The 13,149-nt window shown below is 55.2% G+C and overlaps 1 protein-coding gene across 1 annotated transcript in view; it reads left to right on the top strand.

Annotated features, from left to right (window-relative positions):
- Positions 1–12,889, top strand: part of EIPR1 (EARP complex and GARP complex interacting protein 1) — a 48,462-nt gene extending 35,573 nt beyond the window's left edge. Inside the window, exons 5-9 of the mRNA XM_087823311.1 lie at positions 2,969–3,068; positions 7,596–7,732; positions 10,204–10,371; positions 11,661–11,828; positions 12,394–12,889. Coding sequence (XP_087679437.1) covers positions 2,969–3,068; positions 7,596–7,732; positions 10,204–10,371; positions 11,661–11,828; positions 12,394–12,568 — 748 coding nt within the window. The 3' untranslated portion in view covers positions 12,569–12,889. The remainder of the gene's footprint in view (positions 1–2,968; positions 3,069–7,595; positions 7,733–10,203; positions 10,372–11,660; positions 11,829–12,393) is intronic.
- Positions 12,890–13,149: the final 260 nt, after the last annotated feature.

Here is a 13,149-nt window from a genome sequence, read left to right as displayed (position 1 = left end):
GAGATGCCAGTCCTCCCTGAGTGTGCTTGGTTAGCAGTCTTCTCCCATTTCATTTCCCTGCACTGTAGTGTGCCCTGGGCACACGCTGAGGAGGACCGTAATTAGTTCTTCCCTCTTCTCTCAGCACCTGCTTATTAAGTGCCTCTCATGCGCAGGTCACCGTCTGTGCTGGCACCAGGCACAGACCAGGGGGGTGCTTGTGGAGGACTCACAGCCTCTCCAGGAAGCCAGACGTGAGTGACGCCAGTGTGCAGTGCGTGAGGGGCACGCTGCGGCTGCTGAGACAGGGCTGGCAGTCTGAGGGGCCTGGGGTTGGGACAGCTCCCGGGAGGTGTTTCAGCCAAGCCCTACGATGTGCAGTGTGCCAAGTGGAAGCAGTAGGTGAGAAGCCTTTGTCCTGATCCAGGAACGAGTCACTTTACTGACATCACTTGTCTTCCCAGCTCCAGCCGTGTCCTACAGAGGAATAGCTTTCCTCCCCTGACACTGGCTCCCTGGAGTTTATAGGACCCTGTGTCCTCGTGTTCCAGAGCCTGTGAATTCTCCCTGGACCCTCCTCTCTTTGCCTTCACAGATGTGACTATTTAGGGAATTGCTGGTGTTGCTCTAAAAACAACCACCCATGACTTTTTCTAGAAACCCAGCAAGCCTTTTTGGGTAGTTGGTGTAATAGACCATGGCAAGAATAAGTCTGACCCGGTCTCTGCAAGGGCTGACCCACAATACACAGGGCGTTTGGCCAGCCTAGGTTCAGTTCCAGTCTGAATGACCCAGGGCATCTGTGTCTAAGGCCACCCCTGGACTCAGCTTAGGAGGTTCCTAGAAACTTTTCCCGTTCCCCATGCTTTGCCGTCGTCGTTACAGCTATTGAATAGTCACTGTGATACTCAGAGGTGGCAAGAGACTCTGATCCCCAGGAAACATTAAGAAGCGTTTCTGAAAACCTTCGCCCCCGAGAACTCAGCCAAGTTATTTTCTAAAGCAAATCAGTATCATCTCCTATATTGAGGCATTTTTTGCTTTTTGAATTATTATATAATTTTCCTTTTTAGATATAAAACGCCACTTCAACAGCCACTTGAAATTCATTTGATTGTCTCCTTTGATAATATTACTGAGAAACATAAGCTTTCTCTCAGAGAAATATATCCCTTGGCCCATACAAAGGCAGCGAGAACATCTGTTGAGTGAGGAGGAAATGAGAGGAACAGGGAGCATGATTTCCTGAGGAAGCCCTTTACCCCCTCGCCACTTCTCTCCTTCCTCTCCTGGAACAAAACTAGAACAAGGGGACCCATTTTCTTAAGCCACAGGGAGAAGGTTGCCCATGGCTGTGTCTGAGGAAGGACGTCCTGTGAAGCACACTTCCTCATGGCATCCTGTTGCTGCTTGATTTGGTTTCTGGAGCAAGTATGGCCTTCGGTTTGGATTCTCTACAACTGTGGAATCGATACTTATACAAATGTGCATGTTGGCCTCTTCCTAAGCAAACAGAAATGAGGATAATTGGGAAACGAGTTGTCACGGGCACCTGGCATTGACCTGCAACCCCCAGTCCATGTTCTGGACTGGACTGGGGCCAGCGTGTGGGCGTGCACCCGACTCTACAGATGATCTAGAACAGACTGGGGCCAGCGTGTGGGCCTGCACCCAACTCTACAGATGATCTAGTACAGACTGGGGCCAGCTTTTACGACTTGCCGGTTACCCACATTCCTGCTTAAAGCAGCATCTCTCCTCTCATAACCCACGATTTTGTTCTCCAGGAGTCTCAGAAGTCAGAGAGCCAAGCTCGTGTGCACACTGAGGGTAAAGACACTTCTGAGCGAGGGCGTGAGAGACGCTGTGATGTAAAGCCTAAACGAGCCCCGTCAGCGCTTGGATTCTGATTGTGCAGAGGCCTTTTGAGTTTCTCTCATATTAAGGCTGTTAACAGGCTTTTCCCAAACCCTACTATAGTAACGGTTAGGTAGGTGTACTTGAAGATGGCCTTGTTTTTTATGTGTGTTTCCACTCTGACCTGGAATTCCTCTTTCGTCCTTGAAGTCATGAGCAAGGGTTACTACGTGTCTGCACCCCAAATGCTGCTGGTTGCTGTGGGGAATGTAAAAGCATTTTCATAGATTGGGTCCACCCTCCAGAGCCTGTACCCACCAGGCAAACCATAGTCAGTGTTCATGGCACCAAAGAAGGTGGCAAGGTCAGTGTTTGGGTGTCATTAAAAATGGCCTCTGGGGAAGATGTGGGTGATCTATCAGCTGCCAACTTGCTTCATAATTAGGTAACAGTCTCTGAGGTCACATTGGATAATTTTAATCCCATGATTTGTTAGTTACCTGGGAATCTGGCTTTCTGGAGTTTCTGTTAAAAGTTCCGTGTACCGTCCTACCGGTTTGGCTCAGTGGTTGGAGCGTTGGCCTGTGGACCGAAGGGTCCCGGGTTCGATTTTGGCCAAGGGCATACACCTCAGTTGCAGGCTCGATCCCTGGCCCTGGTCAGGGCACATGTAGGAGGCAACCAATCAATGTGTCTCTCTCACATCAATGTTTCTCCCTCTCTCCCTCCCTCCCACTCTCTCTGAAAAGCAGTGGGAAAAATATCCTCTGGTGAGGGTTAAAAAAAGCAAAAAAAGCTCCATGTACCTGGGTGGTTCCGCCACATGTCCTCTGGTGAGGGCGCCCTCTTGCTGCGTGTTCACATGGTGGGGGAGGGACAAGACTCCAGTGCTCCAGGTCAGTCCTTACAAGGGCACTGATCCCATCTTGGGCCCCGCCCTCACCGTCTCCTCTCACCTAACCCCCCAAAGCCCTCCATCCTTATAGCAGGTGACCTGGCGGGAAACAGATAATGGCATGCCCCGCACCCTCTGCAGGGATGTGGTCCCCTCGTTTATGACACATGCAGGCGGCCCTTGGCCTCACATCTGGGATCTCAGGTTGTGCTAATATTTGCCCTCTCTTCCCCTCAGTGTCGTGTGGGAGCCCACGGGAGACGGGAAGAGAGTCATCTCCCTTGCTGACAACCACATCCTGCTGTGGGACCTGCAGGAGAGCTCCAGCCAGGCCGTGGTGAGTTACAAGAAGTAGTTTTCGGCTTTTGAATTTTTTAATGCTATTTTAAAAAATTTATTGATTTTTAGAGAGAGGGAGAGAGAGATTTGGCTGAATTTAGAATACACTTCTTGATTCATGTGTGTTTAGAATTTTGACATTAATTATGAAATGGTGATGAATGGATTGAATTATCGATCAAAGAATTGAGGGACTGGCTCTGTCAGGTGAAAGCCGCTCGGTATTGGGCCTTGGGGCGTGTGCAGATATGCCATGGAACCCCGAAAGTTAACAAAACTGCCCCTTTTGTCATACTCTGTCCACACAAGGCGGTGAGACCTCACAGGTATTTCTTGTTTCAAGTGTATTGTCTTTCTAGTGAGTGGATTTTCAGTCTGTTTGGTTAAAATCACCTGTCAGGTGGACACTGATTGCATGGTGCTGACCAGCCTTTTTCAGTCTCTGTGTGAGTCGTGAAAATGACGCTGACTGGGACCCGGACCTCTCAGCTCACCTTCCTCTCACTCCCATGCATGCAGTCCTCAGGGTTAGGGTCACAGACACGTCGGCTGTTCCCGTTTACATGGGTGTGGGACCAACAGACCTGCCCAGTGGCCTCCTCACCCACCCATCAGGTGCAACGCCTCACTTCAGTGTCCATTGTCCAAGGATTGGGTGCTGGGTCCTTACCCTTCTGGACCAGAGATGACATCTTCCTGGATAGGCTGCTCACTCAGGCCTGTTTTACACTTAGCACCGACTGTCCGCGGAACCAGTTGTCTTTCAAATATTCATTGCTTCAAATACTTGGGCTTTCATAGAGTAAATGTTCTACTGATTGGTGTATGTATATTTTCACATTGATTCCCTAAAATTTCCTCTTTTAAAAAAAACGTGATTTTTTATGCGTTCATAATTTCATTGCATTTGTTTATGTCAAAATAACCACTTTAGAGAGAAAAGTGAAGAAATTTGAGATGATAAAGGTCATCACGCCCTTGTACCTGGTTGGGGCAGGATGCCCGAGGAAGTCGAGGGGCACTGGGCGTCAGGGGGTTGTCTTCCTGCTGGGTGTCTCCTGTGTGTATTGCTGCCTCCGGCACGTAGTAACCCTTTGCCTGCGGCACCTCTTTTTTCATTCCAGGGCTGAAGATGACTGAGGACTGAGTGACATTATCAGTGTGTGATGCAAACAGACTCTGACACCCCCGTGGGCAGAGGGACTTTCACAGCCTTCCGTGTAAAATTAAGACTTGGCCCGTTTTGTACCCATAAATCATATTTAAGGGGGGGAAAAAATCACTATTTTTATTAAAATTAAAAATAAGACATATCTGTCATGGAGCGCAGCCCGGGTTTCTCCCAGAGCTCGGGATCGGTCAGGACTGCGGGAGGAACCCCGGGCCTGGGCGGCCTCTCCGAGCCCCCTCTTCGGGGCTCGCCTGGAGCCCGGGGGGTCCGGTAGCACCGACCGTCCCCCGCCGGCCGCGACCGAGGGGAAGGTCTCGGGCCAGAGGCCCTGGGGCAGGTGGGTGCGGCGCTCGGCGCCCCCGGGTCAGCCCGCGCCCGGCCTGTCTGCAGGGGACTGCAGCGGGCATCAGGGACGGTCGCTCCCTCCGCTGCCCCTCGCGGTCACTGCGCTGGGCCCGCTGGCGCGTTTGCACCGAGGCCGCCCCCGCCCCAGGCCCAGCCCTTTTTACTGCTGGCACCGCCTGGCGGTCTCCTCGGGGTTCGTGGCGCCCTTGCCCTTTGCAGTTAAACGGGAGGCTCTGCCATTTATGATCGTTAGAGAGCCCGGGAGGCCGGGGGCGGGTCCGCGGGGTCCCCCCTTTTCATCTGCGCTCGGTCATCTCAGCTCCCGCCGCTTCCGCCGCTGCAGGTAAATGGCTCCTTTCCGGGGGCGCGACCAGAGGAAGGTCGGCCGCGGGCCCTCCCGCCCGTCTGGTCCCTGCGGGGCCTCCCGGAGATGGGCCCTGTGGGACCCCGCGCGGTGCTGAGCCCGGCCCGCAAGCGGCCCTGCAGGGGTGCGCCCAGGGCACTGCTCTCAGGAAGGTTCCCATCCCGGGGTCGGGTCACCCGCACGTGAGGGGCGAGCGGGGGCAGGAGGGTCCGAGCCCAATGGGGGCTGGGTTGGTGTTTGGGCTGGAAGCCGAGCTGCCCCAGGAGGAGCCCAGTGGGTGCTGGCCCGCTCCCCCACCTCCAGGCAGGTCGGTCACCCCGCCACCCACCACCCGGCGCTCGGCCTCGGGGGGCTCAGACGCCGCTCAGGGAAAGGGCAAGGGGTGTGTGCGTTACTCTTAGGCTCAGTGTCTGCAGCTTCGAGTCCAGAGCCTGGCTGGCTGGATTCAGGGGCTGGCCTCATGTTGGCCGTTGGCCTAGCCACGGGTGGATGGACTCATTCATCTGGCTTCTGTGCTGTCCTCATTGTCTTGGGGACATGCCTGGTCCTTCTGTGTGTTGACAACCAGGACACAGACCTCACTGCCAGCCTCCCTCGCAGCCTATAGAACCCGCCGAGTGGATGTGGGCCCAGGGATTGCTCCTCTGTCTAGTCCTCTCCGTCTTCACCATGCCCAGCATAGTGTCACCATAAGTAGGGACAGTGCACACAGTGGAACCTCAGGTCTCGAACGTAATCTGTCTGGGAAGGCTGTTTGAGAAGTGATTTGTTAGAAAACTGTGTCATTTTTCCCCCATTAGAAATAATGTTAATTGAATTAATTCGCTCCAGGCCCCCAAATTCAAAAAGTCATGAAAATATTCGCAGCACAGTTTCCTGAGATGGTAACAACATGAGGTTCTCTCCTTTGTGCCTGAGAGATGGGTGCCCCATCATACAGGGATCAGCATGAAACGGTAGTCAGGTCAAGAACCGAGACATTTTTTCTGTGAACAACTCGGTCGAGAACCGAATTGTTGGCAGTGGGAGACATTGGAGAACCGAGGTCTGACTGTTTCTGAGGCAGTGTCACCTTCCGCTTCTGTGGAGCGGGGGTGGTAAGTTGGCCCTGGCCTAGGTAGCACACAGTGGAGACCTGCTCTGACCTCGCACCCCTCCTGGGTTGTGGGGAGGGAGGTGGGGTGGGCCTGGAGGAGCTGGGCGGGGCACCAGGAGACTCCCACAGCCCTGGGGGGGGGGGGGTGGCGGCAGTGGCAGCATGGAGGCCTGCGGGGACACCCTCTACCTTTTCCCTTGGACGTGGCTGTCACTGTCCCGCCTCCACGCACAGGGCTCTGCCTCCCCTCCGCCCACACAGCTCCCCAGCACCCTTCCTCGTCGCACAGGCTTCCAGCCCCCGCGCAGGGGACACATGCGGCAAGAGGAGTTTAGTGGCCCAAGCTGTGCTGAGACTGCAGAGTGTGCTGTCAGTGAGGCAGGAGAAGGGGCTTTTTCACAAGTTCAGAGCAGAGCTGAGTGCTGCTCTGCTGGGCTGGCCAGCACATCTGGGCATGTGGCCTCTACGCAGTGGTTACGGGAGTGAAGGAGGGTGGCACTGGGGTCGTGTTTTAAGGTGTCACCACTGTTATGTTTCTTCAGTGGGCCAGTCCCCCCAGAGAGGAAATGGGCATGTTCCCCTTTTCTAGTCGAATCCCCTTGCACTGACTACTGGATCCCTGGGGCTCTCCCAGGCCTCTCCTTCTTGAGTGCAGCGCAGCTTGCACTGCGCTGAGCTGTGGGCCCTGATGACGCACTGAGGTGGGGCTGTGGCACCCAGAGTTACGGGGATGCACACTGCCCCCGGGCGACAGCGTTCAGCCTCCCTCGGGCTCTGTCCAGATCTGCGGACCTACCTCTGGGTCCCTCTCTGAGTGTTCCTAAGAGCAAGGCCGTGCTCAGGTGGTGAAGGGACAGTGGGTTGTGTGCCCTGGGGGACGTGTGGTAGAGATGACACCCAGCCCTCCCTGCCGTTAGCAGTCACTGTGTGTGTAGGCATTCAACCCCAAAACAAATTAGAGATATAGCCAGAGGGATACATTTGGGCATAAAATCCCAGGCAGGCAGGTGGGTGGGTGGGAGGGAATGAGATGAAGAGGGAGTCCTACCCCAGGCTCCGACCTGGCCCCCCTAGCTCTCAGGAGGTGGGGGTTTCACCAAGGACAGCCCGGTGGATGTCTCTCGAGGTCATCGTCCTTACCTGCGGAGGTGTAATTCACCTGTGTGACAGATCTGGGGATCCTTAAGGCAGGGCGTGGGGCTTATGCTCAGACACAAGATGAAGCCCAGCTGTTGTCCTGTACCTGGAGGTGGCTGTGTGACCCCACTTGCTCCATGTCTGTCTCTGGGGGCAGCCAGATGTTTATTTCCTATTGTTCTTTCAAGTGTGAGCAGATTGCCTCTCATTACACTCTGCAAGCCGTTTAACAGTGGGGCCATTAACATGGTTTTTCCCAAATAAGGTCCCACATTCTTTCTTTCAAGGGGAGGAAGCAGAGACCGAGTTTCCGCTGTTTTCAGGATTGTTCACTGATTTCCTGCGGGTACAGGAGATCCACCTGCATTTTTTGAGACGAGATCATATGTCTCTCCTCTCCTTCCTTTGGCAGCTGGCCAGCTCAGCATCCCTGGAAGGGAAGGGGCAGCTGAAGTTCACCTCGGGACGGTGGAGCCCACATCACAACTGCACCCAGGTGGCCACAGCAAATGACACTGCAGTCCGTGGTTGGGACACACGGAGCATGAGGTCAGTGATGGGTATGAGCCCAGGGCTCACCCAGGTACCTCGTCCTCTCTCTGCCCCTCTTCATCCACAGGGCTGATCAGGGCCAATTGCATTTGGGGTCACGTGGCTTCTGTTTTTATCATGTTTTGCTTCTCCTCACCAACATGAGCTGGCATGGCCATGGCTGTGGACCGTGGGTGCTCAGTTGGCTGTTCAGTGCTCCACATGGGTGTCCCTTCAGCGATGGCTGTTTATAAGGCGATTAAGATTGGCTTCTGCCAATACCACCTGCTCTCGGTCTTTGTGGGTGGAGACCACAAGTGGATGATCGTGGTCCCCTAGTTGATGGTCATGGTCCCTGGTTGAGAGTGTGGAGTCATCTGGGACCATTTCTGTGCCTGTCGGGTGATCAGTCTGTCATTTTGGTCGTGATGTGCAGGAGCCAGCAGTTCCAGGTGGGGTTTGGTAGGCAGAGGAGTGATGGTGCCATGTCTGTTGTCATGGCAACGGAACCCTGCAAGCCTCTGTGAGATGCAGTCTGTCCCCTCTACACACCATCATTTATCACTAAGCTTCAAAGACGGTGTCACCAAGTGACTTGTGTTGCCTTCCAGGTGGGGGCACTTTTTTATTTTTTAAAAAAATATATCTTTATTGATTTCAGAGAGAGGAAGGGAGAGGGAGAGAGAGATAGAAACATCAATGATAAGAGAGTCATTGATTGGCCGCCTCCTGCACGCCCCCGACTGGGGATCGAGCCCACAACCTGGGCATGTGCCCTGACCGGGAATCGAACCCCGATCTCCCAGATCCTAGGTTGACACTTAACCGCTGAGCCGCGCCCGGCCGAGTGAGGGGGCACGACTTTAAACTGAGTTCTGTGGCCACTCTGCAAACTCGGGCCAGCGTGGAAGCAGCTGCTACTTGCAGCCTGTGCCCGTCTGTCCACAGGGTCTGATTTCCTGATCAGAGCTGGGAGCCATGGACTCAGGCCACGAAGAGCACCTGATGTCCCCCCAGGCCCGGCAGCTGTCTCCTCTGTGTCGCTCTTTAAAGGGGGTGCAGACTTTCCGTGTCTGAAGGCAGGAGGCTCAGGGTGACGTGGCAGACCCCAAACAAACCTGGCAGATGGGGTTCTGGGGTGCCTCTGCCTCGTCGGCTCTGGGAGGATGAGCAGCTAAGGGGACATGTGGGCCCCCCCTTGATTTCTGCAGACAGCTTCGGTTTTATTGAGCCAGGGGTTTCAGTGTTTGCTGTAGACTGTGTTGTGCTCTGTAGTAAAATTAATGTCACCACAGTGTACGGGAAACCTTGGTAAATACCACGTGCACACGTGGCTGTCCACCCGGTCCCAGTTACTGTTTATTACCTGTTTCGCTTGGACAATCTTAAGGCTTAGGGTATCTTATTTTAGGAAAAAATATTGGCATATTGGAAAGGTGCAGGATATAAAAACTGGTTCAAGATTTAAAAGAGGTTTGGGGCCGGAAAATCCAGCCTGGAGGACAAGAGGAAAGGGACTGGAGCGCAGGAGATGTCAGGTCCGGGGTGGTCTGCAGACACGAGGAGGAGATGGCAAGGAGGGGAGCGGCCTAGTGTCTGCTGCCCCACTACGCTGTGACTGTGGGACAGGAGGTTATGGCCCAGGCTGGAAGTGCAGCGGGCAGTGTGGGCAGGAGTGGTGCACAGGGCACGGTTGGACACTGGCCCGGTGGAGGTCCTTGCCCTGTGCTGACCAGACACAGGCCTTTGGTTCCTAATTACTGTCCCGCTTTACCGCTGTCCGCCTGCTGCTTGAGACATCATAGGCACAGACATACAGTCTGATTTCAGACCCTGTGAGGCGCAGCCTAGAGCAGTGGAAGTTGGAGTATGTGGCATGTGCATGCACGTGTGCCGTGCACCTGTGCACATGCGTGTCTCTGCCTGCAGCTGCTGGGTGCAGAACAGGTGGGCTGCATGGGACCCTGGAGAAGGCGCCTGCAGCGTTAGCACTGAGTGGTGTGAGTGGTAAAGGACCAGCCCACCAACAGCAAACACCGACCCTCGTGTCTGTGCCGCTCTCCTGTCTTACTCTTCCTTCTCTGAGTCTCTCCCGAAACCGACAGCAGTGCATATGCCTCCGGGTCTCCCTCCTGTCCTTTCTTGTTTCCTTTCCTCACGACATCCTTCCAGACATGTGTCCCTGTCGGACCCAGAGCCTGTCTCTGCTTCTCTGGGCAGGCTCAGGCTCTCTGGCCCATTCTCATGCCCAAGGAACCATATCACATGTGATGGCTGTAGACCAGCGTCACTCCCAAGTGCCTGCGTCACCCCTGCAGGAGGCGCTGAGGTAGGCCCCAGGCTCCCTGGCATCCGCAGCCACTTTTGGTGCTGCTGGCCTCATGGAGCAGGAGCCCAGGCTAGATGCCTGGGGCCTGGATGGGGCAGACACTGCGGGTCTGGGGTCAGGCTGTCCCACCTGCCTCACACCGTGTACTTCTCTCTCTCAGCCAGATCTACTGCATGGAGAACGCCCATGGGCAGCTGGTGCGGGACCTGGACTTCAACCCCAACAAGCAGTACTACCTTGCAAGCTGTGGGGACGACTGCAAGGTCAAGTTCTGGGATACCCGCAATGTCACCGAGCCTGTGAAGACCCTTGAGGAGCACTCCCACTGGTAGTGGCTTCCTGCATGCTGGCTCAGGGAGCGGGGTTAAGTGATTTATTTTGCTAATTACTTTATTAGTTGGAAAGGCACTAACCAGCTTAGTTTGTGCTGCTGTGAATCTTTCCATCAACCGGCTTTATCTTTTCTAAGAAACACTAATTCCAGATCTGAATGTTTATGATTTATGAACGTAGGAAAGGAGAGAAGCACTAGGTTCTGTGTTCTCTGAAGATGGTGCCCTTTCAAATGTGCAGAGATGAACGTGCACAGATGTTCACACGCATTGTCTGCAACGTGGGGGTGCTGGAAACCCCATGTGCCCATCCAGACGGGATGCATGCCGGGAACAGTGCCCCTGGGACAGGGAGGGGGGTAGCTGTGTGCATAGCGCAGGGCAGAGGATCCATGGGGGGGACAGTGCCGCTGAGACAGGGAGGGGGTAGCTGTGTGCAGGGCACAGGGCGCAGGGCATGCCCAGGGGCCATCCCGCCTCTGAAGCAGTGTTGGAGCGTGGATCACAGGGATGCTCTGGTTCAGTAAGTGAGATCAGCATGTAGAATAGTGTGCACAGGAGGAGAAGTTTTATTAAAGCCTTTGTTTGTGCACGTGCTGCATGTGTGTGCGTGCTTGTGCGGGAGTGCACGTGTGTGCATACAGAGGAGGTATATGGAGAGTGTGCTGTCTGGAGCCCTCGCTGAGGCCTAGAGGAATGTCATGGAACGTTGCCTCTGGTCTCTGTGTCTGAATTCCTCGAATTACTTACCAGAAGCTATATTGTTTTTGTAGCCAGAAAATTAAAAATCCCAGAATGCTCGCTCGTGCATAGTTTTAACAAACTCAGTAACTGCTGTAGTCACTGCTGTGCGGGCAGAAACGCCTGCCCCTGCGTGTGGCTGCCGGGCCCTCTCCACCGTCTGGCCAGAGCAGCAGCCACCTGGCATGGCAGGCACTCAGCCCTCCCAGCTCCCTGGGCCTGTGTTGGGGGAAACTGGGCCATGACCCAGACCCAGAGCTCCTTCCCCCGTAGCTGCGGCTCGTGGGCCGGTGCCCTAGGGTTTGGCTTCTGTCATATCTATAGTCCTGGGCAGTCAGCCTTCCTCTCACTGAGGCTTGTGCCACCATCAGGTCTCATCTCTGTTGTTGGGGGTAAGAGACGGTTTCAGAGGAACAGGATAAGCCTGCCCTCCTGGTGGACACTGCCCAGCATCAGACCCAGCGACCTGGGGTGGTGGCCTGGTGACCCCTGCTTGCGGTCCAGGGAGGCTCCAGCCCTGTGAGCATGGTCTCCTTGCCCCCAGGGTGTGGAACGTCCGCTACAACCACTCGCATGACCAGCTGGTCCTCACGGGCAGCAGCGACAGCAGGGTCATCCTCTCCAACATGGTGTCCATCTCCTCCGAGCCCTTTGGCCACCTGGTGGACGATGATGACCTGAGTGACCAGGAGGATCGCCGTCCAGAGGACAAGTAAGAGCTGTGGGCGGTGGGGGAGCTCACTTTCCTCACAAGTGTCTCTGGGTCGCCTGGCTCTGGCCAGAAGCTTCTGGCGTGTGGTTGGGTGAGGGCCCCACTGCAGGCACGGTGGGGGCCAGTTCTGGAAGTAATTAGCACCCAGGATGGGGTGGAGCTGGCTGGGGGGGCCTAGCGCCTTCAGGTGTGGACACAAACACATACTTATGCTGATGACTTTTCATTTTCTTACATGAGGTTTTAAGTTGTTGCTAGTCTTTAAACTTCGGTGATAATAGGAGCTAACTAACGTCTGTCGATTGTCCAATGGTCCCTGTGACAGATGACCAGCACTGTCCCTTCTTGCTGTCACGTGCCAGGCAGTGTGTGGACTGTGGGCCTCACCGGCCGGGGGCAACTAGGGACTGTCAGCCGGCCCTTCCACCGCAACCCAGGCAGGTCCCCTGCACCCTTTGCCCGGAGACACTGGAGTGTGACCGGAATGTGTTTTCACAGGCCATCCTCGTTGCGCAGAGCAGCAGCCCAGGCCGGCCTTGCTCATGCGTGTCTCTGGTCCTTGCAGGAGCCAGGAGCCCCCGCAGGATGGCGTCATTGCCACGTATGAGGAACATGAGGACAGCGTGTACGCTGTGGACTGGTCCTCGGCCGACCCCTGGCTCTTTGCCTCCCTGAGTTACGACGGGCGGCTCGTTATCAACAGGGTTCCCCGGGCGCTGAAGTACCACATCCTGCTCTGAGCATTGGGTTCCAAGGGCGTTTGTTTCCCAGCAGACCCCTCTCCGGGAGGACCAGCGTCATGCCTCTCGGGACGGAGCTGGGCCCAGCGGCACAGCTGACACATGAATTGAATCCCCTCGCAGGACAGGGAGACCTCAGCCTGCAGACCTCGGGGACCATCTGGCTGCCCATGATCCTGTCTACCCAGTTGGCTCCCTCTCTCTTCTCTCCTTTAGGAATGTTGGGGGTTTGTTTCACTATAAAAAACAATCTGTTTCCGTAATACTAACTCGCCTTTTTCTTGACATTAAAATGAGATAAATACACGATGCTGTCTGTCATGTGGGCTCCTGGCTTATTCTTTCAGGAACTTTGCCCTTGGTGGTCTCTTCCGTGGTCTCTTTTCACTTTCTTGGTCCCACCCAAACAAAGGCAGAGGCACAGGGCACTCCTATTTACTCTGGCGCAGATCTCAGGAGCTGCAGGGGTCTGCGTGAGCCCTGGTGTCTGTGCCAGTGGGCCTGGGGAGCCCTGGTCGTCTCGTGGCTATTGGGGTGATGCCCTCCTGGCCAGCACAGGGCAGGACTCCGGACTGGTCAGC

This window comes from Miniopterus natalensis, chromosome 13, assembly GCF_054644295.1.
Source record: "Miniopterus natalensis isolate mMinNat1 chromosome 13, mMinNat1.hap1, whole genome shotgun sequence".
NCBI lineage: Eukaryota > Metazoa > Chordata > Mammalia > Chiroptera > Miniopteridae > Miniopterus > Miniopterus natalensis.
Note: the sequence above shows the minus strand (reverse complement) of the source record. Positions and strands in the feature narration are given on the sequence as shown.